The 26,259-nt window shown below is 35.9% G+C and overlaps 1 protein-coding gene across 18 annotated transcripts in view; it reads left to right on the top strand.

The window, feature by feature from the left end:
* The window catches only part of LOC121408183 (fibropellin-1-like), a 57,870-nt gene that overhangs the window by 6,454 nt on the left and 25,157 nt on the right, over positions 1–26,259 (top strand). For 5 of the 18 annotated variants that reach the window (XM_041599552.1, XM_041599551.1, XM_041599546.1 and 2 more), the window contains exons 2-28: positions 647–881; positions 1,479–1,594; positions 2,197–2,316; positions 3,268–3,399; positions 4,316–4,432; positions 4,978–5,094; positions 5,643–5,759; positions 6,991–7,107; positions 7,631–7,750; positions 9,336–9,455; positions 10,113–10,232; positions 10,707–10,826; positions 11,785–11,904; positions 12,162–12,281; positions 12,658–12,777; positions 13,133–13,252; positions 13,569–13,682; positions 14,417–14,542; positions 16,763–16,882; positions 17,272–17,388; positions 17,936–18,052; positions 18,691–18,807; positions 19,311–19,430; positions 20,184–20,306; positions 21,022–21,138; positions 21,744–21,860; positions 22,354–22,470. In XM_041599552.1, coding sequence (XP_041455486.1) covers positions 647–881; positions 1,479–1,594; positions 2,197–2,316; positions 3,268–3,399; positions 4,316–4,432; positions 4,978–5,094; positions 5,643–5,759; positions 6,991–7,107; positions 7,631–7,750; positions 9,336–9,455; positions 10,113–10,232; positions 10,707–10,826; positions 11,785–11,904; positions 12,162–12,281; positions 12,658–12,777; positions 13,133–13,252; positions 13,569–13,682; positions 14,417–14,542; positions 16,763–16,882; positions 17,272–17,388; positions 17,936–18,052; positions 18,691–18,807; positions 19,311–19,430; positions 20,184–20,306; positions 21,022–21,138; positions 21,744–21,860; positions 22,354–22,470 — 3,336 coding nt within the window. The remainder of the gene's footprint in view (positions 1–646; positions 882–1,478; positions 1,595–2,196; positions 2,317–3,267; positions 3,400–4,315; positions 4,433–4,977; positions 5,095–5,642; positions 5,760–6,990; positions 7,108–7,630; positions 7,751–9,335; positions 9,456–10,112; positions 10,233–10,706; positions 10,827–11,784; positions 11,905–12,161; positions 12,282–12,657; positions 12,778–13,132; positions 13,253–13,568; positions 13,683–14,416; positions 14,543–16,762; positions 16,883–17,271; positions 17,389–17,935; positions 18,053–18,690; positions 18,808–19,310; positions 19,431–20,183; positions 20,307–21,021; positions 21,139–21,743; positions 21,861–22,353; positions 22,471–26,259) is intronic. The other 13 variants (XM_041599550.1, XM_041599565.1, XM_041599554.1 and 10 more) reach the window with 12 other exon arrangements.

The raw sequence follows: 26,259 nt of genomic DNA, 5'->3' as shown, positions 1-26,259 counted from the left end.
TTTGGTATAGCTCTTCATTTTCTATGTACATGTACACGCAAATGTAATGATTATACAATCAACCTGATAACGATATAACATAATTTCTGTATTTAGATCATGATTACAAACACGCATGCTATTTCGTTTCATGTGTGCTTATTTATGTTGAAATAATAGTTTATATTGCTGATTTTTTTTCTCGTGCATCTAAATATCGAGATCTACAGATTATTGTCTTAATTAATTCATAACATGCGCAAATCATTCCATAATAAACTCGGGCATTGCCATTAACATAATCAGGTACAATTTATGTCTCACTTCATTAGTGGATGGTTAAATCAGTTGTCACTTGTCATACTTTTCTCGGATAAGTGGCGTTCGTGGAGACAGATCCGATTAATACATAATTATCATGACCACTTCATATTGATAGATAGTGTAGCATACAAATAAATATACTTCTTCTAATGACCAGTACAGTGGGATGTTACAGTATTATTCTTTCCACCTGTACATGTACCCGATCTAATTCCGTATTAACCTTGAATTATCTGACCGTGCTGCAACGTAACTAAAATATGCAAACTACTTTTTTTCATGCCTTCAGTGTCATCCTACACCTCACTCAGAAATTAATTCGCCATTCTATTTTGATCTCCAGTGATAATTGAAGCAGTAAACGGATCCTTCTATAGAGGGTTAATACTCCAAGCCCGTGAGAGGGGAGAGACCACACCCATCGGAACCCTCTTCCTACTCCCCAACGATTACCTGCAGGTCGTCAACTGCGAAGCATCCTCGGATACGATCACACATACGAACAATGATATCAAGCCTACTTCGGTGACCGTCGTCTGGGTCGCACCGCCATCGGACGTCGGCGATGTCGAATTCGTGTAAGTTATTCTTTAGTTCCGGTGTCATTTGTAAAATATTGGCATTAATGTCCACGAAATTCCAGTTCTCAAGTGGCATTCACTCTGAGGTTAGTGAAAGAAAATGATGAATATTACATGCTTGTATAAATATTTTCAAAGATGTGCAAATTAATTAACTAAAATGGTTTACACATTCTCTTTTATGGGTAGCTAAAATGAATAAACAATAACACCGAGCGTTTGATTCATCAGTTCTTGTGGTACAAGAAGTTCTTGAATGACTGTTTTTAATTGATGAGTCAGTGCAAATTTCTCCTTTTTAAATATTAGACTTACGTAAAGTTGAATGTATTTGGAACATTACAACCTAAATAGAAATGTCAATTTGCGTTTCCATAGATGTACCTCAAATCTTATCAATGGTTATCTACAATTTCTGTTAAATGATTATACCAGAAGAAAGATTCACATAATTTTTTTAATCAATTGTATTATTGATAGTTTTATGCAATATAGGTCATAAACAAAATGTTAATCAAGTGCTCGATATAATATATATATTAGCCATGACTGCTCAGTAATGATCTATTTTCGCTATTCTTTATTTTTTCACAGTGCAAGCTTCGTATCGACTAATCAGATTTATTGGGTAAACGTAGCATCATCTCCTATTTACGGGCCTAATGGTCCAGACCCCACCGATCCACCTGCAACTGAAAATCCCATTCCTGGTATGATATTTTTTTTCTTCTTCTAGTGTTTTGATTAAAACAAAATTTCATTTGTCTCAATCATTATCATCAGTACAATTTTTGTTGCTAATTTATAAGATGTAATTAGTGGGCAAGTCGAATGCATTTGCCCAATAATAAATTTACTATGTTTTTTTCACTTATGAGTACCATTGTGGATTAAGCATGTTAAGGGAACGGGTGAAAGGTGTGATATTGAATTTTATGAATCACTGAAATTGAAAATACACACACACATATATATATATCTTCTAAGCTTTAAAAAAATGCATAATCACCGACTGATTTTAACCGTGTGAAATGCTATTTAGTTATGTTTCGTTTCATTACTTTGCTTGTGAAAACGTAATGACCAAAATTGCTGACAGCAATTTGCAATGTCTGGTTCACTTCTTCTTAAAGAAAGCAATAACTCCAAACTTTTCAAGACACGCTGTGAAGGAACTGGTTCAATATAATTAGTGTACATATTTACTCTACGATATGCAAAAATAAAATCAAAGTGCATTGATTTTACGTTTGAAACGAATCTCTATGTCGTTTATTGATGTGCATTTCTTTATTATTCTGAATATTCTCAGTAATCACATGTGCAGATACTCCCTGCCTAAATGGAGGCACTTGTTTCACCTCAAATGACGGAGAAGGATTTGTGTGTCTATGCGCGGATGGATACACTGGAGTTACCTGTGAAACAATGGGTAAGTCAATTCCCTAAGAGCATGAAGTTCCCATTGGTGATTATTACTGAATGATATAATAGTCTCATGTGTACGGTAAGTCCTTGGTTCTAACCCAAGCCGAGTGATACAAAATGGGACATTCTCTTTCATGGCGCTCGACTTGTAAGAAGGAAACATAAACAGGTGGAAGATTGGGTTACAGAAAGACTGAAGTGACTACCCGGGTCTCTTGACGGCTATTTTTATTTGTCAAATTAATGATACACATTCAACCTTATCATGGAATTTTACGATGTATTTGTATAAGTACTAGGTTTAGTAATGTACAAGTTGAAGATCTCATATAAATATCAAATATCTCACATTTAAGCTAGTGATAAGGGTATATGTTTCATGACGTTATTCGTTGAATTATTATCATATTACAACCAACTTAGCCATGACAAGCTAAATATGAGTCATAACTGAGTATGGATGAATGCCTGTGCATAGTTAAAAAGGGTACACACGAGTAAATCAGACTCCTATTCACGAACGTAATAAATAACAGTTCTTCGAAAAAAATTTTCAAAAATTTATACCCCTTCTTTTTAATTCACTGAGAGGAATAACAATCTCAAAGTTTGAACAATCTGTCCATCTTCTTATTTTCTCACCCCTCCCTCCCCACATATCATAGTCGTGGCAATATAAATTTCCTTTAATATACATGAATAACCTGAGAAAAAATATTTAGATGTTTGCATTTCTTGGAAGAAAACCGATGGCTCACATTACTGTACTTTGAATGGTTCGTAGAGGCATGCATATGACATTACAAACTGCTTGTCAATGCGAGACCGAGATTACAAATTACGATTATCTGAGTATTATACGCTTTGTGGTGACGACGCGTCGTAAATGCGTCATTTTGTTTGACATCTGTAATGTCATGACATGACATTGAGATTACATTATTTATCCATGCAGTCATGGCAGTGGTGACATGCGCGGACGAGCCGTGTCGGAATGGAGGGACTTGCTTCACTTCTAACTCTGGCTCCGGATTCGTATGTCTTTGTCCGTCATCTGAATGGGAGGGTGATACGTGTGAGACTCCAGGTAAGTATGAAGAGGTATGAGCGGATTAAAGCTCGATGATAATGATATATAACATCTTCTTCTTATTTTAACTTGTACACTGTCGTCGTGCTCCCTAGGTATGCATACACCAATCTACAATAATGTGATTCAATTTACTGGCAATTAAGGGTAAAATTTACTGGGAGGACCAGATTCTAGGTGAACCATGTACTGTCCGCTTTCCCTTAGAAAAGGAGGATAATGATTAATACTATCCATGCTTTAACTATGCTGTTGAACTTACCTTAATTGGTCAAACATAGCTTACACGTGCAGCGCTGATCCTTGCAAGAATCGTGCTACATGTTTCACATCCTACAGTGACTCTGGATTTGTTTGCATATGTGTTGGGGACTGGTCAGGCAGTGGACAGGCACTGAACCATTCACAACCCAAACACGAGACGGTCTGGTCGTCGGAGAGAAAGGCGGCCACCAGAGAACATCAAAGCTGTTCGGGGGATACTACAGCAACCACCAGAAAGTGTCAACGAATGGATTGGGCCTTTCACAGAGATCACTATATCAAATCAAATAACCCGACTGGCGTAATAGCTCAAAATCAAGATTGGAGTTGGTGCAAATGGGTTTTCACCCAGTCATTATAACTCACTCCTGTATAGTCAGCCGTGAATAGGATCCTAGCAAATTTGTCATCAAAAGAAACAGGAAATATAACATCAAATATAATTACAGAATTAATGCCCCTTTATACAAAGCGTATTTAAAATGTGTTTTTAAAAACTCTGACTAGCACAGTATATTGCTAGACATACATGAGTAAGTGTGTCATCAATCTCCCAAATAAATGATAATATCAGATCTTTATTTAATAACTTTTGAACAAAAGTATTATTCTTTGTAATCTATTAACGTTCTCTATTGGTCAAATACAGTCATCACGTGCAACGATGATCCATGCAAGAATGGCGCAACCTGTTTCACATCCAACAGTGATTCTGGGTTTGTTTGCCTATGTGCTGGGGACTGGACAGGAAGAACATGCGAAAGTCGTAAGTCCCTCCCTACGCGTGTGCCACAGATCACTGTCTCTACCATCCTGAATCAGCTCCACCTGTAGTTCTCTCCATTTAGGTTATTTATACTTATTATTTTCTTTTCCACTTCCTTCCCTAATTTTCCTCCAGTTTTCTAGTCAATGATGAGATTTCCAGACCATCTTTTTGCTGAACAGCGTCTCTGCATGCCATAGGATTTTTTCCCTCTCTAACTAAACAACTTTCTCTTTCAAGCAGCTATTCAGGATCGTTTTATTCTGTGTTAATCTGAATAGGCGTCGATATCATTTGGAACCACCTACGGCTCCGAAAAGTAGAAACTCTTCTAAATTCTTAATGCCATTGACGATACCTCACTTGCTAACAATGTATTTGTATACCTCTTCATGCCTTAGTAGATGAGTAATCAGGTTCAATATATTATATATATATATATATTTATATATATATATATATATATAATACATCTTGTCTCATAACTTGTGAATGAAAGTAACATTTTTGTTTTACTATTCCATATTTCTGTTGGTCAAATACAGTCATTACGTGCAACGATGATCCATGTAAGAATGGCGCAACCTGTTTCACATCCAACAGTGATTCTGGGTTTGTTTGCCTATGTGCTGGGGACTGGACAGGCAGCACATGCGAAAGTCGTAAGTCTCTCCGCACGAGTGTGCTACAGATCATGTCTATTGCCTTCTTGATTAGCCCCACTTATTTGTTTGTTTTTCATTTAGAATTCACATTCAAAATATATGTCTTCTTTTCCACTTCCCTCCCTGATATATATCTAGCTTTCTAATCAAAGATAATACTTCTAGAATCTAGACCATTTATTGCTGAACGGCGTGCCGTCATTTTATAAGAAATCTGCAACCTCTCTAACTAAACAACCTTCTCTTTCCACCAGCTATTCGGCACCACTTGAGCCTATGAGTCAATCTGTCTGTGGTTCCATATCATTCGGGACCACATTCCATAATCTTCAAAAGTGGAAATTCTTGTAAATTCTTGATGATATTTACCATACCTCACCTGCTAATAAAGTATATTATATATTCATATACCTATATTGCTTGGGTAAATGCGTAATCAGGTCCCCCCCCAAAAAAAAAAATAATAATAATAAAAAAAGAAAAGTTCTGAACCGAAGTAACGTTCCTTTATTTTACTTTTCCATATATCCATTGGTCAAATACAGTAATCTCGTGCAACGATGATCCGTGCAGGAATGGTGGCACCTGCTTCACATCCAACGGTGACTCTGGATTTGTTTGCCTATGTGCTGGGGACTGGACAGGCAATACATGCGAAAGTCGTAAGTTTCTTCGTACGCGTGTGCCATAGATACCCTATTCTAGCCTTTTGAATTAGCTCTCCCCCCCATAATAGTGTTTATTCAAATTATTCGTCTTTTCTCTCACTTTTTTCCTTTTTTTCCCTTTATTTTCTAGTGAATGATGAGATATTCAGACCATTTATTTGTTGATCAGCCTGGTCTTTACTATCCAAAGTGTTAACTCTCTAACTGAACAACATTCTCTTTCCACCAGCTTTGAGGGCTAACGTCGGCACATACGATGTGGTTGATTGTGTGTCAGAGATATCGGTTTCTTATGAACTAACTTCATTTGTTTTATGTTTTAACCTTTCTTATAGCCATGTGTTTAGCATGTTAAGACTGACAATTCAGTTCATCCTTTGCCTTTTACTTCGTTTCTTTGCCTTTCAGATCTTAGATTTCAAAAATATGTCTTGACTGTTTCTTACTTTACTAACCAATATCTCTACATTCCAGCCTCTTCTAAGTGTCTTGTTCCACTGATGAACTGTCAACCTGATCTATTTTGGACTTTGTATTATTTCGGAAATTCCGCAGTAGTAGTAGTAGGAGGAGGAGGAAGAGGAGTAGTATTAGTAGTAGTAGTGGTGGTAGTAGTAGTGATAGTAGTAGCAGTGGTAGTAGTAGTGGAAGTAGTAGAAGTAGTAGTAGTAGTAGTAGTAGTAGTAGAAGTAGTAGCAGTAGTAGTAGTAGTTGTTGTTGTAGTTGCTTTTGTTGTAATTGTCTTTTTAGGTGTCCATTCAGCAAATAGAATATGTACGCCAATGTCTGATAGTATTCATCATAATCTACTTTCCTATCTCACCACGCTTTAATTCAAATCTTCTATAATAATCTTCTGTTTCTTATAATTTTCCCAAGTCCCACTGGGGGACTGCAAAAATCCTTCTAAAATCAAGGGTCAAAGGGTATGTCAAATGTTAAAAAATTAGAATTAATTTTAGACTTAAAATCAACCCTTTTGCGTTATCCGATTACCTTTAATTTTAATGCTGCATTTGATATCTTAGTGTTTAATCAATGTGACGTGCACTTATTTTGAGCTGTCATGCATGATCTATTCATTGAATATTCATTGAATTTTACTAATGAAATTAAACTAATGTTCGGGAAAGACTAATTAAAATTTAATGAAAAAAGAAAGATATTACCTCTTCATCGAGTACAGCCTACATAACCGAACCCTTCTCCCATTTGTCGATTTCAGCAATCGCATGTGCTGATGATCCGTGCCAAAATGGAGCAACATGTTTCACACCTAACACTGGTGCAGGTTATTTTTGTATCTGCGGGGATGACTGGACTGGCACAAACTGTGAAACTCGTAAGTGCATAAAACCTGAACTTTCTCTGGTATCTGGGATAGGATTCCACAAACTACAAGTATAGCCTTTTAGTGTATACCTAAGTTTCAACAGATATGTTTCTTACGTGCTGTTACACTGCAAAAAAGGAAAGGGATGGGGTGGGGTAAATCACGCTTAAAAGGGAAGAAGAGCCAGATTTTTAAAAATAAAGGTAGAAAACATTGTCACTCCTCTACCCTTTTCCACCCCTTTCCTCCCTTTTCGCATTTTGGTTTTTTAGAATGTATGATAAGTCACGAAGAAAGGAAACAGTATACATGCATCTCAATTTATATTACTTGTATGATCATATACAATTTTAATATGTAATCCATGTAATGGAAATGAAACGGACAAGGATTGGAATTTGATTAAAAATCAGCAAACATTTCGCGTTACTTCAAAATTTAGTATATCTCCGCACGAGATTATTAACATCTTGTTACATTTCTTATTATTGCAATTGGACTCAATTGAGGTTTGATTATTTTCTGTCCTTAGCTATTACGTGTGATGATGATCCCTGTCTAAATGGTGCTTCCTGCATAACACCCATCGGTGTTGATAACGAGTACATTTGCTTATGTACAGCTGCGTGGACTGGTCCTGTATGTGATACAGGTAATAAGTGGATCCGATCATGCGCTTGTGTGGTCAGGGCAATCTTAAAAATACCATTTTATGTTGGATATCTTACCCTAATTATCACCTTGAAAAATGAGTAGCTGTTATAATTCACTCACAAATGTGCATGTCCGTAACGTGCTTGGCAGGCATAATCTTTTTCCTATTTCACAAAACAAATGGAAAAGTATTATTTCAGATCCAATCGCTACTTGGGACAAAATCTATATGATTCCTTTTAAATGTACTTTTTCAACAAAGCTTAGATATTTTCAGTACAAAATTTTTCATAATATTCTTGGCGTTAACAAGTACTTGAAAACTGTTGGTATATCACATTCTGATTTATGTTCCTTTTGTTCAGCACACACGGAAACTATTGCTCATTTATTTTGGGAATGTCCCCTTACTCGTCGATTTTTAGATGATTTTGAAAAATACACTCTTAAAAGTGAAATAAAATTATCTTTCAATGACTTTGTATTTGGCATACCAGCTGGAAATTCTTTTAATTTTGATATTTTATATGCCAAATATTATATCTTTTCAACTAAATGTTTAAAAGGAAACTTATCATTCTCATCATTTCAAAAGAAATTAAAGTATCAGCATGAGATAGAACGAACTATGCACATGCAACAAAATAAGTTTATTGTATATCTTAATGAATCGAGGCACATCGAGCTTATTCAAATTATGTATTATGTATGATATTGAATTTGATGTATCACATACATTTTGCATTTGTTTATATGCGTTGTGGAGAAATATTGAATAAAGACTTTCTTTGAAAAAGAAAAAAAAATAATCTTTTTGTTCATTTTCTTTTGGAAATATATATTTTATATTAGGCATCATACTTGGGTCCATGCTTTACCGTGAAGGTGTCATTATTTATTCCTTCTTGCATATAATGGGGATATGAATATAAACTGCAATAATTAGTACAAAACAGGTAACACCCATTACAAAAAAATAAGGTAAACTTAGGGTAATTGTTTCTCATTTGTTTTCATATTTTGCAGATTGGAAAACGATGCATTTTATCACAAACGAGACAGAAAACATGATTTGACTCTTAACACGCGTCTTGAAAAGCCTAAAGAAATCTATCAATTTAGAATTTCTGTTATGTTTATCCATGATTTTCAAGTTCGTTTTCACTCAAAATGTTGCATATATATTGTGTACGAGTTGTTGTGTTAAATGGATTCACAGGTTGGCTACGAGTATTCTTTCTTTTCTATAGTAATGCACATGTTGTGGCCCAATGGATAAGTCTTCTGACTTTGAAATAGAGGGTCGTGGGTTCGAATCCCAGCCATGGCGTAGTTTCCTTCAGCAAGAAATTCATCCACTTTGTGCTGCACTCGACCCAGGTGAGGTGAATGGGTACCCGGCAGGAATAATTCCTTGAATGCATGAGCGCTGAGAGGCAGCTCGAGCTAAACCCGGGGTAATAACAATAATAACAACGCGCCTCGGAATAGAATATTTCTAGATAGATGGCGCTATATAAATGCCTATTATTATTATTATGTTGATGAGCCTTCCTTCTTTGAATCTTATTGGTTTACTGTAGCTATCACGTGTAGTGATGACCCATGTTTGAACGGCGCCACATGCACAACTCCGATCAGTGGCATCGGTTTTGACTGCGCATGTGCAACAGGCTGGACAGGAGAAACTTGTGAAATCAATGGTAAGTAATAAAGGATATGTTCTTATTGAATTTGTACCCCCCCCCCTCTGAATATCAATAAAACTGATTAGTTTTGTTATTGCTATTACCTGTATTATTTTTTGTTCGAAAATGCATCTGCAAAATATCTTATTCATTTTATCTGAGAGTACTGAGACATTACGTCAGTAATGTCTATAATAAATTTTGAAATATCACCAGCTTTCTTAGTGTAACTCTAATGTTAAACATAATAAAGGGATCACATCACTATTTCTACTGTTCTATCGGGGTCTGATTTGTTATCCCTCCGTTTTATTCATAATATTTTTTTGTTCTGAAACTTTGTTGATCCTAAATGCAACTGTATTCCATTTACACCTCTTTTGTATTCATACCGGAGATCTTGTAGACATATGCCATTTTACACTTATTTAATTCGTTGATCATCCGCTCGTTGGGCGTTGTGGTGTGCGCCTATAATCCAAACTGCATGGGGAAGTTACACATTGATTCAGAAGTTCGAGCTCTGGTAAAGTCTTCCTGATGGTGACGTTAAAGATCGGTCCCAGACGCAAATAATCAAATCTGATTGATACACGTCTGTAAAAACTAAAACACACACACGCACGATAATCCTGTTCATGTATGAATTATCTTCTTATTGGTCATTTACAGCTGTCACGTGCAACGATGATCCATGTTTGAACGGCGCCACGTGTGCAACTCCTGCCAGTGGCAACGGCTTTACTTGCATGTGTGCTACAGACTGGACTGGAGAGAGATGTGAAATAAGTAGTAAGTATATTGGTCCTAGTGTAGTAGGTTTCATGGTACACCGTGTATATTTTTGAAGCAGGACTACACAAACTCGACGCTTCGACAAGTGTGTTATTGTCATCTTCAGGAGAATGAGCAAGAACACACTTGTAGAAAAGTCGAATTTGGTGGTCCTTTTCAGGACCAACAATTGCACAAGAAAGATACATGTACTGTTAAAGCTACTAAACATGGAAACCTTCAGAAGTTAGATAAAATGGTCTTGTTTCATCTATATGTGTGTTATAAAAGGAAAACAATCATTCTTTATGAGCCTTATGGGTATTGACGCTAACGCCAACGACCATGCTGACTACATCGGTTCTGGTCCGTCTAATCACAATATTTGTTTTTAACGGAATAATTGCACACGAAAGATATATGATGCATGATAGAAATACATTCAAAGGTTTTGGTTCATATAATAATTCTGCTTCTCATTGTTATTTACAGCTGTCACGTGCAACGATGATCCATGTTTGAACGGCGCCACGTGTGCAACTCCTGCCAGTGGTAACGGCTTTACTTGCATGTGTGCTACAGACTGGACTGGAGAGAGATGTGAAATAAGTAGTAAGTAAATTTAGTCCTATTTTAGTCTATGTTTATCAGAAAATTAGAGAAATCCCTTCACAATGGCCTTTCAGGTTTTTAACTCTAACTATGCCAGGCTTTTTTGGCTGTTCTGTGGCCGGGGGGGGGGGTTAATTCAACCCCCCCCCCGAGATCTCGGCCGCCGATCGCGCGAGCGCCAAAAAATTTGCACGCTGGTAGTGTGTGATGTAATCTACAAGGCTGTATGGTAAAATTTTCCAAAATAATGAGATTTTATTTCATATGAATTAATTATGCTAATTTAGGCATAAATCATACTTTTTGCTCTAATTCACTAAATAAAGCTCCTAGAATGCTAATTTTTGGTCAAAATATTATGTGTAGCAACAATCGCAATTTAAAAAAAAAAATCGGTTTGGAAATCAATTTCTCATGTATTTTATTGTTTAATGAATTTCTAATGTATTTCTGTGTTTTTCAACCTTTAGTTTTTCTTTGTTTTTTCACCAGATTTATTGCACAAACTTTTTGAATCATAATTATGCTAAAATCAATTGATTTCAGCTGTTTAAAGTAAAAATAATTATATCTTAATGAATAAGATGAGAAAACTCAATTTGCATTGACTTTGTACACAAAATCACGTTTTGGAACAATTTTCGGTCAGACATGCACTTACAAAATGTTGCGTAATTTCAAAACCCCATACCCGGGCGTCGTAAATTTGGTCTCAAAAGATGCGCGAGACTTAAAAGTATAAGCTCTGCGAGTGGCGCTGTCAAATAATTTCGCGCGGCGGAATGATCGCAGGAGGGGGTTGATTCAACCCCAGCCTGTTTAGGGTTAAACAAGTATTCATGACAGTATTTGCAATAATTTTTCTTTTATATAATTGCAAAAATATATGATACATAATGAATATACATTCCAAATTTTGGTTCCATCATTAATCTTCTTTCTCATTGGTCATTTACAGCTGTCACGTGCAACGATGATCCATGTTTGAACGGCGCCACGTGTGCAACTCCTGCCAGTGGTAACGGCTTTACTTGCACATGTACTGCAGACTGGACAGGAGATAGATGCGAAATAAGCAGTGAGTAAATAAGTACTATTTTATCTATTATGTGTGGTATAAGAGGGGAGAAGTCATTCTTTATGAGCCTTTCAGAATTTATTCCGAAGTATTGATGCCAACGCCAGAGACCATGGCGGATACACCGGTTCTCGTCCGTCCAATCACAATTTTTTTTTAACAGAATAATTGCACAAAAAGATGTATGATACATAATAAAAATATATTCAAAAGATCTGGTTCACATGATAATTTTGCTTGTCATTGGTTACTTACAGCTGTCACGTGCAACGATGATCCATGTTTGAACGGCGCCACGTGTGCAACTCCTGCCAGTGGTAACGGCTTTACTTGCATGTGTGCTACAGACTGGACTGGAGAGAGATGTGAAATAAGTAGTAAGTAAATTTAGTCCTATTTTACTATATGTGTGTTATAAAAGGGGATATCATCATTCTGTAAAAGCCTTTTAGAATTTCTTCATAATATTATTGATGAAAATATTTGTATTAAAAAAAATCAATCAGTTCAATGATATTTTTTCTAAAGGCTATTCTCATTAAATATAACGGATGTGACAACTCTGAAAGCACAGCTTGTAATGAGTGCACCGTAGAAGCATAAAGACAATGAAAATATACCAAAATGGGCTGGGAAGTAGAAAAAAGTACAGTACAGCAAAAATAGATTCTTCGAAAAAGATGATATATAATGAAAATACATTTAAAAAAATTGGTTCATATCATGATTCTGCTTCTCATTGGTTACTTACAGCTATCACGTGCAATGATAACCCATGTTTGAACGGCGCCACGTGTGCAACTCCTGCCAGTGGTAACGGCTTTACTTGCATGTGTGCTACAGACTGGACTGGAGAGAGATGTGAAATAAGTAGTAAGTAAATTTAGTCCTATTTTACTATAATCATCATTCTGTAAAAGCCTTTTAGAATTTCTTCATAACATTATTGATGAAAATATTTGTATTAAAAAAATCAATCAGTTCAATGATATTTTTTTCTAAAGGCTATTCACATTAAATATAACGGATGTGACAACTCTGAAAGCACAGCTTGTAATGAGTGCACCGTAGAAGCATAAAGACAATAAAAATATACTAAAATGGGCTGGGAAGTAGAAAAAAGTACAGTACAGCAAAACAGATTAATCGAAAAAGCTGATATATAACGAAAATACATTAAAAAAAATTGGTTCATATCATGATTCTGCTTCTTATTGGTTATTTACAGCTGTCACGTGCAACGATGATCCATGTTTGAACGGCGCCACGTGTGCAACTCCTGCCAGTGGTAACGGCTTTACTTGCATGTGTGCTACAGACTGGACTGGAGAGAGATGTGAAATAAGTAGTAAGTAAATTAGTACTGTTTTATCTATTATGTGTGATATACCTTCATGTAAATCAAGAACTGGAAGTAGGCTTTGCCCCTCTGCAACCTATATGATATCATAGGTATCATGACTTGTGTAATTAATGTCTCTATGCAGAAGAAGTGCATGCTTGGACAGTCAATAATACCTCTGGGTTCAATTCTCTTTTTTAAGTTGTTCAGGGTTTCCTAAGATCGACAATACTTTAGAACCAACTCTCTCTATTTGTTAGCTGCTGTCTTAATTATTCAAATTGAAAGATATTACATACTCTTTCTGATTGTTCAATTCCAGCTCTCACGTGCGACGACAATCCTTGTCTTAATGGAGCAACTTGTACTGCTTCTAACACTGGTATCACATGTAACTGTGTAGATGGATGGGAAGGAGATTATTGTGACACGACTGGTAAGTGATTGTTTTCATTTTTGCCCCCCCCATCCGAAACATGGATCGACGTATCTGGACAAAATAGTTGCAATTTACAATTCCTTACTAAATTTATCCTTATCCATAATTCAAGAGAATCCTTGTTTTTGTAATCCTTTTCTTCAAAATAAACTTAATATTCAAGATATTCCAATGAACAATACGACAGTACGAACAAATATTAATTCTTATTATTGATACAGTATTGACTTATATTAAGCTAGATGTTCTTATGTGCTAACCATACTCTTATATTAACCATGCTCTTATATACTCTTATATTAACCATACTCTTATATTGATACATGGATATAATGTTTTGTTCAATTGGTTCAGGGGAAACGTTTGAGAACTTTCAAAAGAGGGGTTGAAATTCGGTTTCATAAATTGATAGAAATTTGATATGAAATGTGAAATTATCTCTTTATATTATGTGAAAATAGTCAATTGAGACATTTGATTTTCATTCAAAAGACAACTTTAAGAAATTCTGTACCCACCCCTTATAGTGTGCCCAATCAATACAGTAATGTACTGGATGGGAATATTATCATAAATCCAAAACCCTGATCCTTCATAATTATCATGGTTGACACTTTTCAGAATGTGGTATAGTAGGCTTCAGAACAATTAAATAAATGGATAAATAAAGGTGGACTTTTCCATTGATTCCATTGATAGCAATTGAATTCTTCTATTATTCTTCTTTACAGAGTCTTACTGTCTTCTGAACCCGGGAATTTGTCAGAACAACGGAGTATGTAGCGATAATGATTTCAGCAGATTTACCTGTGATTGTGAGGGAACTGGCTACACAGGACCTCAGTGCATTATCAAAGGTGAGTAAGATGTCGTATTGGTTTCATAACAATCCAGACGACCGTGAACTGCAAAACAAACGATTTATTGAATGAATGTAAACTATGAAAATCGTGCATTACCATCATCTGTAGTGTACATTGGCGGCGGAGCAGAGGATTATCTTTTGTGTTTGGGGGCACGCAACAATAGGCGCCCCCCCCCCCGAACACAAAAGATAATCCTCTGCTCCGCCGCCAATGGTAATGTACATCTCTTACAATAAGACATATCCGATTTTTATTTCTTTCATAGAAAGATTTTATCTTATTATCTTTCATATTATCCGAATTTCCTTTTGAGTATTCCCTAATGACAAATACTAGTGCATGCGTGCTTGTTTTGATAAACCCCATAGTCCTATTTGGAAGAGACATACTTGTAGTACGTGCCAGCAGTGATGACTATATGCATTATTAAAATCGATCGATTACTTATAGTTACGTACCTGTGTGGTAAAAATTCAAATTAATCTACGAATATACTTCAACTGCTCATTAAAATTCGTTCACAGCACGTAGTGTGATATAGTGATAATGGTGAAATTGATCTTCAGTTTGTGTAATCATTGTTTGTACATTATCAGCTCGACCACTCTAAATGGTAGTGTGCTGATTTGTTAAACACGCAAAGTTCTTGGACCAACATGTAAACAAATTCGGGGTTTAAAATGAATTGTAATTAAACTTAGAGGGAGTTCAAACTAGAATAGAGAATAATTTTTTTTTCAAATGAAAGGTATATCTACAAATCATAGTCATAACTGCAAACTTTGCATTCGGTGAATTGACATCCTTTGAGTGTCATGGATGTATTTTTCACAATACTCCTGTAAATTTGTACATAGGGCTAATTTGATCCCCCTTGCTCCCATTAATGTTTAAGGTTTTATTACCGTGATTTCTGGTATTACACCAGTGGTTGGTGATATTCACATATATGTTAAACTTCTAGAAATAAAAGAAAGATACAATATGACGAGTTGACCTTTCGCTTTCCTACTCAGATTTTTTTATCTGGAACTAAAAAGTTACACTACATTCACGGAGAAGTTTATTTTCATTCTTTCTGCAGATCACCCACCGGTTTTCTTTTAGTTTCTGTTAACGAAAGTCATGGTGATTTTTACTCTTTTTGCTTCAATTAAGTGGCAAGTCGGTTATATGTATGGACTACTTGAATGTTGGTTTTGTATTATCCTAAAGATCAAAAAGGTGGTGGATTACCATTTCGTTAGGCTGGAATGCTTTTGTTATCTTTATTTTATGACATGAAATGCAAAAACGCATATTTTAAGAAATGTACAAATTTAGGTGCTTATTGGAAATTGCATGATTCCTTCACCTAGTGTTGCAAATGTCTTAAATTCATCGAATCCTTTATATACCAGTGTTAAGTAGAAGAAAGTAATCAAGCAATTCCATGGCATCATAAATTACTGGTGGTTGTAGTTATATGAGGATTTTATTCTTTCATTCCTTTCAAAGAATTTTTATTGAATGTTTCATTCATCTGTATATATTTCATTTTTAGGGGAAGTTTCTCAGCTGGGTGTTTCTCACGAATTGACTCATTATATCATTAAAAAAAATGTAACGCAAATTATGATACGACTTTTTGCATGGTCCCTATATAAATCAGTTTGCCCACTGAAAGAGATAGATACCCTATGAAAATAAAACGTGAATAATAAATGCAACAAATGTCTTTTTTGTCCACAACAGTATTAACTTCCCTCCTATTTCCCTCTTCCACTTTCATTTCTCTCATTTCTCTTCATCTTCTTTCAACTTTCATTTTATCATAGTCTTCGTTTTCAGTCTCCACCTTTCTTTATTCCTTTCAGACTGCATTATATCGCTTGGTATTCACAGGACTTCGAAATCTCTCTCTATATATATTTGTGTGTGAGAAGGAATATTAACATTTAGTACCTAAGAATAAAGGTATTGAAAGGGATGCTTATTGATTCGAATATGAGCTCAATTTTTAAAGCAGAGTGAAAAAAAATATTTGATAACTGTTTTGTAATAAACATGATAAAGGCTTGCGAAATCACATAATATACAACATCTATATTGTGATATCGATGCTTGGGATTTCCTTCCTTTTTAATAATGCCCTTATCCCACCGTTTAGTGGGTTTTCTGACACCATTTTCTCTCCCTGTTTGCCTTCTCTCCTGTGATTGGTCAATTAAGTTACCACGTGTGCGGATAATCCTTGCCAGAACGGCGCCACCTGCAATCCACCCATCAACAGTGAAGGATACTCTTGCACATGCGCAGTGGGCTGGTTAGGTGTCAACTGCGAGACAAGAAGTAAGTTTGCTCGGGATATAAAAATGACAAAATTACCTTAGACTCTACAGATAATGGTTAGAAACTTTTGAAGTATTATGGATGTAGCTTTCGGTGAATCTCTATGGGGACATTTATCTTTTTGTTATTACATTAAATGAGAAGTACAACAACATTGCATGATTAATGTGCAAATATACTACTCATCACTTGAATGGTGAAATTATTAGAATTTGTACAGCATTACTTATCCCATGTAGAATGTAAATGTAAATATATCTAATGGAATAAAGGTGTATTTACTGGCAGTTGAAGCAACGTCCTGTACATTGGTTTGTCATTATTTCATAATAATTATGAAGTGTTTTCACTTCCTTATAACCTGCTATATTTCATCTTCATTATTACAGATTGGTGTGATCCCGAGCCATGTCAAAATGGGGGCGTATGTAGCTTTAATGCTGAAAATACAAACTTTGTCTGCGATTGCGGTGACGAATATCTGGATGACATCTGCACAGTTATAAGTATGTAAAATCCCAGCTTTCCTTAGCATGTTTAGAAATATATCTCTTCATTTCTCTCCTTTCTCTCATATTTACTGTGTATAAAACAAAAATACAAGCAATCACGTTCACTCGCTTCCTCACTATATTTTTATTATTTTGGTTAGGATTTTTTTTCATCTTAAATCATTTTCATTATCGCATTTTGTTTATAATCTATTCATGTATTATATTCCTTTAGATGGGTTGAGGCAATTTTCATGAAAACTCCATAGCTATTCGCCATGGATACCAGTATTTATTACCAGTGTTTTATTACCAGTATTTTATTACCAGCATTCATTATATGGCACGAGGAGAGAATCTGGGAGTATAGCAAATTCATGGCTTTTATTTTACCATTTAGATTTCAAGATAGGCCTACATGTAAATGCCATCTCTTTCGTATTTGTGTATTCTACAATACTTATCTTTGTCTTGAATAGAGCCTACATAGCCTGTAAAAATGACATTTTGACTGGTTGCTAATAGTTCCAATAAAAAAACCCATTTGTTCATCTTTATACAGATCATTGCCTTTCGGAACCGTGTCAAAATAACGCACCATGCACGAACAACGCCGACAATACTGGCTTTGTGTGTGATTGTGGAGAGGATTTTTTGAGTGACACCTGCGAAGTTATCAGTAAGCGCTTATTAGTCGAATAATTTGTACTGCATTGCCAATCATAATGCGATGACTTCAGTGACATGTGTGATACCATTAAAACAGAAGAAAACAATAATTACAACTCCAAAGAAGTTTATTTTTTGGAAGGCTTTTTAAAATATAGTATTGGTATCATCTCAGATTTTAAATTCCCTATCAAAGAAATTCAATATTGAAACGAACGGTTTCAAAAACAATATTTCTATCTTGAAACTTTCCTGAAAGTAAAGATATTGAAAACCGGGGTCTGTAGTTCAAGTTCTAACTTTGACTGACATTGTAACCCCTTTGCAGGCTCACACGAATGTTGGGGACATCACACTATTAAATACATACGAGAATTTAGTTGGAGGTATCGAAATGTATTCTGTTTTAGGACAAAGAGATATCTGAATTTAAAATGCTTCCAGAAATACCACATCGGAAATAGAACATTTCTTTAATGTAGCCTTGTAACAAAAGTAAATCGAATAATTTATTTTTTTATCAATACAAAGGTCTTTTTCAGATGTCTTGTAATTATAGCTACAATCTAATTTGTTGATTTATGCATTACTATTGCATGGTACTTTGAGAGATGGCCAAATTATTAAATCTGTCATTTCTTGTCACAGATCATTGCGCCGATGATCCTTGTCAGAATGGTCGCCCGTGTTCTAACACTGATGATAACTCGGGATTCGTCTGCGACTGTGGCAGAGCTTTTGTAGGAGATAATTGTGAATATGGCAGTAAGTACATGAAAAGAACTTCTTCATCCCCCTTCTCTTATTTTTCCTTGAAAATATGATTGTGTCTTAAATACTCGTTCCTTTGTTTGTTCGCGAGTACGCATGCCTGACGGTAAAACAACCCTTCTTACGCCGTGATTTTGTGTGCGAGCATGATCCACCTTTATATTGTAATGACACTGGCGACCATCCCCCTCCCAGTAAGGAGTAAAATTTTTTAAACGTGTATTACACCTTTTTTATTATTCTATTTCTTATTTATACTCCTTTGCGCTTCAGATATTTTATTTAAAATCAGCAGTAATTTGGGAAAGCCTTAGAGCGGTAAATACTTTCTTTGATTTTTTTTAGAATTGAAGATATAACTATTTACTATTTACATGATTTAGGGTGAATTGTAACCAAACAATACACTGTGCTCCTACTTTCAAAATACTAGATAATTTTGTAAAAATCTAACTATGTACATATTTACACAAATATTAATTTATCTTTACTCTTAGATTTCTGTATCAACTTTCCATGTAAGAATGGTGCAACTTGCTCAAACAATGCAAATAATGATGACTTCGTGTGTACATGTGACGAAAACTCAGGATTTACAGGGCCTACTTGTGAAGACCGTAAGTATTGCAAAATGTATTAGCGATTCTTAAGCGAAGAAAATTTTTATTGAAAAATCATACACGAAAACAATTTGATTAATTTTAGAAAAATGAGAGAAAGCAAATGATATTTTAACTGTACGTGTACATTATAATCTAAATATAAAACAAGCTTCTTGATAAACGCTCTTTAAGTGTACATTATTATTTTCATAATGAAGAAGCCAAAAATTTTCATTTGGAAGTTTCAATATATTCTGAATATATATAATAAATAACCGAAGTCACTTTCACCACGTTGAGAATATATATTAAGCGTGGAGAATGGAATAGTTTACAGAATATTGAGCGGTTAATGTTACTCCTTAAATGCTCCCTATCCCCAAGCCTATTGATTCGAAAATGTGTAGAAATTATCCGGTTAGAGCTGTAAGGAAGCTCCTTAGATAGAGTGGTGCACTGTATATTATGGAGAATAGCAATGGTATTAGAGAAAGTATCCCGATCATCTTAGTTTACATTGATGTGCATGCACGGCATCGATTAGGAAACCAATGTGTGTCAGGTACTTCCAAATGAAAAAAAAAGAGGTCTTAAGTTACAAAATATAAATTCACCTTCTTTACCCCTCTCCGTCACGCATTTTACGTCACGATATAAACTTTTATTAACCAACAAATCGTTAACCCCCATATTTCATAATGAGAAATGTATACACTTGTACAAATTCAATTATGATTATTTAATGTTTAATTGATCTTACATTTACAGCTATAATCCCACCTGCATGTGACTCTAATCCGTGTGCGAATGGTGCTGGATGCAGTGAAGAGAATGATGGCTTTGTTTGTCAATGCACCAACGGCTGGATGGGAACAACCTGTGAGACACAAGGTACGTGACCACACTTACCATAGAAGGTTCATGGTGCAACTACCATCGTTTTTATAGAGAAATCCTCTGAGTTTTGTTTTAAAAGCAATTTTGAACAACCCGATTGCGGAACAACTGCCATATAGTTACCGTAGGCACCTAAAGCGAGAGAATGGTTTGGGTTTCATGGTGTGAAAAACATTTTGAATGATGATGTTTTTTGATCCGTCAAAGGGCGATAATCTTCATTTTGAATTATCGTTAGTCCCGTAACTCATAATTTCCACAAAAAAAGTGATGGTGATTTTTGCTACAATTTTCTACGGGGACGGATTCTAGAACCTAGAAAATCTGTTGAAAATGCAAATCAATTCACAATTGACCGCTGAGAGGTTTTTGTCGAAGGTTGGTGGACCGGAACAGCAGATCGTCCCAAGATTCGGATGGGACGAAAAATTGCATATATGTCTTTTTTCCAGAGCCCAGGACGACACTGCTGTCCTGATTCACCGATTTTCTACAAAGACTGCTTTTGTCATGAAGGTCTTTTGAATATAGGTTCTATACGTTTTTTTCTGCCTAGCGGTGGCGGAAACTCCTTATTGCCTCCGGAGCGAAATTCATATACATGTTTCTTTTGCTCCCTAACCTTAAAATACTGTTGTCTCCTCTCTGGTGTGGGTCTTCTTTGTCACCTCTTTTCACCTATGTCGCTTATCCATGTTTTGTGCACTAGATTTCTGCGTCGATACTCCATGCCAGAATGGTAGACCGTGTAGCAATAACGACGATGATACTGGTTTCGAATGTTCTTGTGGTAACCGCTATGTAGGAGACAGATGCGAATTCACAAGTATGTATGGTTGTGTTTTACATTTTCTAGGACATGGCTTCTAATGTGTCCACTTGGCTATAAATGTGTCTAACTAGGAGTACACTGAATAGCAATTTCGTAAATGGGAAAGATGTTTAATTTATGAACCAATACCTTACAGAAATTCAGAGATATAAAACAGAAAAAATAATAGGTCTATTCTAACATTCGAAGCGGAAGGGACTGGGGCATCTCGGAGAAACAAGGGGAATCAAATTGCACTATTCTGATAAAAAAAGGTGATTCGTGTCACCTTGTATTCCGCACCCCCCCCCCTCCATTTATTTAAGACGTTCTACCAATCTACGGGATGACAAGCACCCTGCAGATTTTGTATACATTTGTTTCAATTCAACTGCGTTGATAATAATTTTTTAGATTCGAAGGCGTAACATTTTCGAGAAACTCTTAACAATTTTAACAGTGCAACACATGGCTAAAAACTTCGTGTCCCTCGTTCTGTGGCAATTTCAATGTAATTGTTTTTCATGTCTTGTAAACAATTTTGATTAGTATTCCAAGTTGATTTCATACATAATATTTACAACGAGATGCATTTTAAATCTGTTTGCTGTCACCTTTAGACTTTTGCCGTGGTAATCCGTGCCAGAATGGTCGACCGTGTGACAATAACGAGAATAACGACGGTTTCCTTTGTTTTTGCGGCGATGAATACCTGGGGGACACTTGTGACGTAATAAGTGAGTATATAAACTGTCGAAACATTATGCTTATTCCGACAAGCACACAATAATTATATTATGTTGGATTTTTTTTTTTTTTACTAAAGACAATATAACGAGAACTTTTGCAGCATAATGTTGTCCCGAAGCGAGTTGGGGCTTCTGTTTCCCCGATAAGTTTGTTCATTAACAATTTCCATTCAAATTTTTCTCACGTGAACAGCATCGACTAGACCCTGCTTAAAAAAAAGGTACGATGAAATATAGTATCGTTCGTCTTTTTTGCACATGGTTCACTATAATAATCAGATCTACCTAATCGAATATTGAATCTTTCTATTATACCAGGTCCTGATCTTAAAACATTGGAGGTTTGCATATTTGTCCCCCTCCCCCATATATCATCAGTGTTTCAGGAATCATATCCAGACTCCAAAGAAGAAGTCACTGTACCTATTCATTTCATCTTCAATTGAATTCGAGGGATGTATATTTTTTGTCTTTCGAACAGATTTTTGTGAGGGAGAACCGTGTGATAATGGGCGTCCGTGTTCAAACAACGTGGACAATACAGATTTTGTTTGCGATTGTGGAGATGAATATTTGGGAATTGTGTGTGACATAAGGAGTAAGTCTGCATGAATAGATTTAGGAGTGTATCACGAATTGCAATGTGATGTAGCATGACCTATAGATAGTTTGCATGACGTGTCTCTTTTCATCCCATACTTTTCGAAGGCAGTTTTATATCTCCATCTTGTTCGTAATTGGTGTATCTTTCATTTGCATGTCATTTCGAATATCATTTCAACTATATAGTATTCGAGATATCGTGCGGCAGCAGCGAGTAAATTTAAATATTTGGTGTTCACATTTGTAATATATTGATTGACTGAATGAACGTGAACTTCTTTCTCTCTAAAAAGGAATAAAAAAGGCCCTTTGAAATTCAGTGTACTGTGAATAGTAAAAAAAGAAACCGAATCAGTTCGAGTATATTTCCGCTACTTCGGATACCTTGCACAGTGCCCATAAAACCGTGCCACAATGGAGAGTCGAGTAAGATCGGCGCATCCCATGATTTACTGAATGAATGTGAATTTCTTTCTCTCTAAAAAACACCAAAACGGCCTTTGAAATTCAGTGTTCTGTGAATAGTAAAGAAAGAAAACGAATCAGTTCGAGTATATTTCCGCTACTTCGGATACCTTGCACAGTGCCCATAAAACCGTGCCACAATGGAGAGTCGAGTAAGATCGGCGCATCCCATGATTTACTGAATGAATGTGAATTTCTTTCTCTCTAAAAAAAATTAAAACGGCCCTTTGATATTCAGTGTACTGTGAGTAGTAAAGAAAGAAACCGAATCAGTTCGAGAGTATTTCCGCTACTCCGGGTATCTTGCGCAGCGCCCATAAAACCGTGCCACAATGGAGAGTCGAGTAAGATCGGTGCATCTCATGATTTACTGAATGAATGTGAATTTCTTTCTCTCTAAAAAAAATTAAAACGGCCCTTTGATATTCAGTGTACTGTGAGTAGTAAAGAAAGAAACCGAATCAGTTCGAGAGTATTTCCGCTACTCCGGGTATCTTGCGCAGTGCCCATAAAACCGTGTCACAATGGAGAGTCGAGTAAGATCGGAGCATCTCATTTTGATTGCATGTCTCCGAATAACAAGTAAGTTGTATTCTCCTTCTATAATGTAATTTTAACCGAATGATATCTTGTTCATTAGACCTAGAACTAACACTGCTGTCCACTATTCACTTAAACAAATTATTATTGTATCACAATTTCGTGATACATGTAAATTTAACTGCCATTATCTTGCATGTTTGTTCATGTTTCTATATCATTATTTCTAACATTTCTTTCAAATTATTGATTTAGAAAGGATTCGTGTAACTATTTTTCAGTTGTGTAGTTATTTTCTTTTTACATTTGTTTTAGACTGTCTGGACTTTCATTAACTTTGAAGTAGATGATATGTTTTAGGAGATTACATGAAATGATTAAACACTCTTTTTTCTCTCTCTTTATGCTTTTAAAATTTTGAAAGGTTAAGAAATCCCTTGTCTCTTCTCCATTTCCCTTTCTTTGAAAAATATCTGATCTTTAAAATGAAAAAATATCTTTCTTTTTCAAAGAAAGTCTTTATTCAATATTTCTCCACAACGCATATAAACGAATGCAAAATGTATGTGATACATCAAATTCAATATCATACATATACACAATACATAATTTAAATAAGCTCGATGTGCCTGGATTCATCAAGATATACAATAAACTTATTGTGAGAAGAAATACGACACGATATATCAGATATTGCCATTTTCTCAACTTTTAATTTCCGTTCGGGAATTGCTACCCAAATATTTCACATACTTGTGTATCACAGTAATATCAAACATTAATTATTACACCAATGCTTCACAAACATGTGTATCGCAGTAATATCAATAAATTTCAATGCCTGCAGAGGAGGGAGAGAGTAAGGCTAAGAATTCACGACATAGGGGGAACCGGGTCACGAGTCACGTGACCAGCTGGGAGGATGGTGGCTCCACCCAGTGTCCCAGTTTCCTGGGACGGGGATCCCCCTACCAAATATCTGATAATCTTGGCCTTACCCCACCATTGGCTCACAGAGCTCTTGGTCATTCCTTCCCCTGCATGCTTCGAGAAATGATAATGAAATTGCCAAGTACTAAAAAACACCCAAGATGCATGTCGTTTACAGGTTGCAACGTCCTGTTAATAACAACCCCAACCATCCAACCAAACAGGTTACAACATCCTGTATATAACAACCCCAACCATCCAGCCAAACAGGTTACAACATCCTGTTAATAACAACCCCAACCAACCATCCAATTTTTTTTTTTTTTTTTTACAAACCATAAAATCAGCCTATGAAGATACATAAATGAATCTTACTAAGCAACAAGACATGCACACTCATTTAGCCCCCCATGGACAAACTAAAAGTCCAACTTTGCTCTAGAGTATGACCATGAGGTAACAGCTTTGTACCAACCATCTGTTGGCCAATAGTCCTGAAATAAGCCATCTAGCCAATATTTAACAACCCCAACCAGCCAACCAAAAATGTGTACAACCCCAACCAGCCATCCATTTCTACAAAACCAAAATCAGCCTATGATGATACATAAATGAATCTTACTAAGCAACAAGACATGCACACTCATTTAACCACCCCATCGCCAACTAAAAGTCCAACTTTCCTCTAGAGTATACCATGAGGTAACAACTTAGTACAACTCATCTGTTGGCCAATAGTTCTGTTAATAACAGCCCCAACCATCCAGCCAAAATTTAACCCCAACCAGCCAACCAAAAATGTGTGCAACCCCAACCAGTCGACAATTATTTACAAAAACATAAAATCAGCCTATGCAGATACATAAATGAATCTACCAAGCAACAGGACATGCCACTCATAAATTAGCCACCCAATGGACAACTGAAAGTCCAACTTTCCTCTGGAGCATGACCAGAGGGTAATAGCTTTGTACCAACCATACAAATAGTCCCGGTTTTAAACCGATTACATGGTTATGTATTATAGTAAGCAATTTTAACATTCCTAGGCCATTAAATGCCAATTGTTTCCTTCATGCTACTCGTTTGTGCCTGGCTCGCACGTTATACCGACATGTATATATATATATATATATAATTTTTTTATTTTTTTTTCAACCTACAAGCTAAAAGGAAAATCCACTGATAATCCACTGATTACAAGGATATCCACGGAAATTCACCTCAAGGAACATTAATACAGAGGAATGAGGGGTGGGAGGTGGGAAAATGTCTTTCCCGGACGGAAATTAAAAAGTGAATGGCTCGATTTCATCCCCGCTGATCGCGCATTCCTCGCATTAGCGCGTTTCGGATGTATTAAATTACCGCGCACGCTTAAATGTGATACAATCCTTCCGGGTGCGCGTTTTGACCGCCTTCCCCCAACAGAAGTACAAGTGAACTTGACCTCCTTCTGAAGGGCAGTGAACTGGTTGACAGTCAGTATTTGTTTACATTCTAACCTTGTATTCTCTCCCAATAGAATTTATTCGATAATCGAATAAACATATTGTGAGAAGAAATACGACACGATATATCAGATATTGCCATTTTCTCAACTTTTAATTTCCGTTCGGGAATTGCTACCCAAATATTTCACATACTTGTGTATCACAGTAATATCAAACATTAATTATTACACCAATGCTTCACAAACATGTGTATCGCAGTAATATCAATAAATTTCAATGCCTGCAGAGGAGGGAGAGAGTAAGAGTAAGGCTAAGAATTCACGACATAGGGGGAACCGGGTCACGAGTCACGTGACCAGCTGGGAGGATGGTGGCTCCACCCAGTGTCCCAGTTT

This window comes from Lytechinus variegatus, chromosome 2, assembly GCF_018143015.1.
Source record: "Lytechinus variegatus isolate NC3 chromosome 2, Lvar_3.0, whole genome shotgun sequence".
Classification (NCBI taxonomy): Eukaryota; Metazoa; Echinodermata; class Echinoidea; order Temnopleuroida; family Toxopneustidae; genus Lytechinus; species Lytechinus variegatus.
Note: the sequence above shows the minus strand (reverse complement) of the source record. Positions and strands in the feature narration are given on the sequence as shown.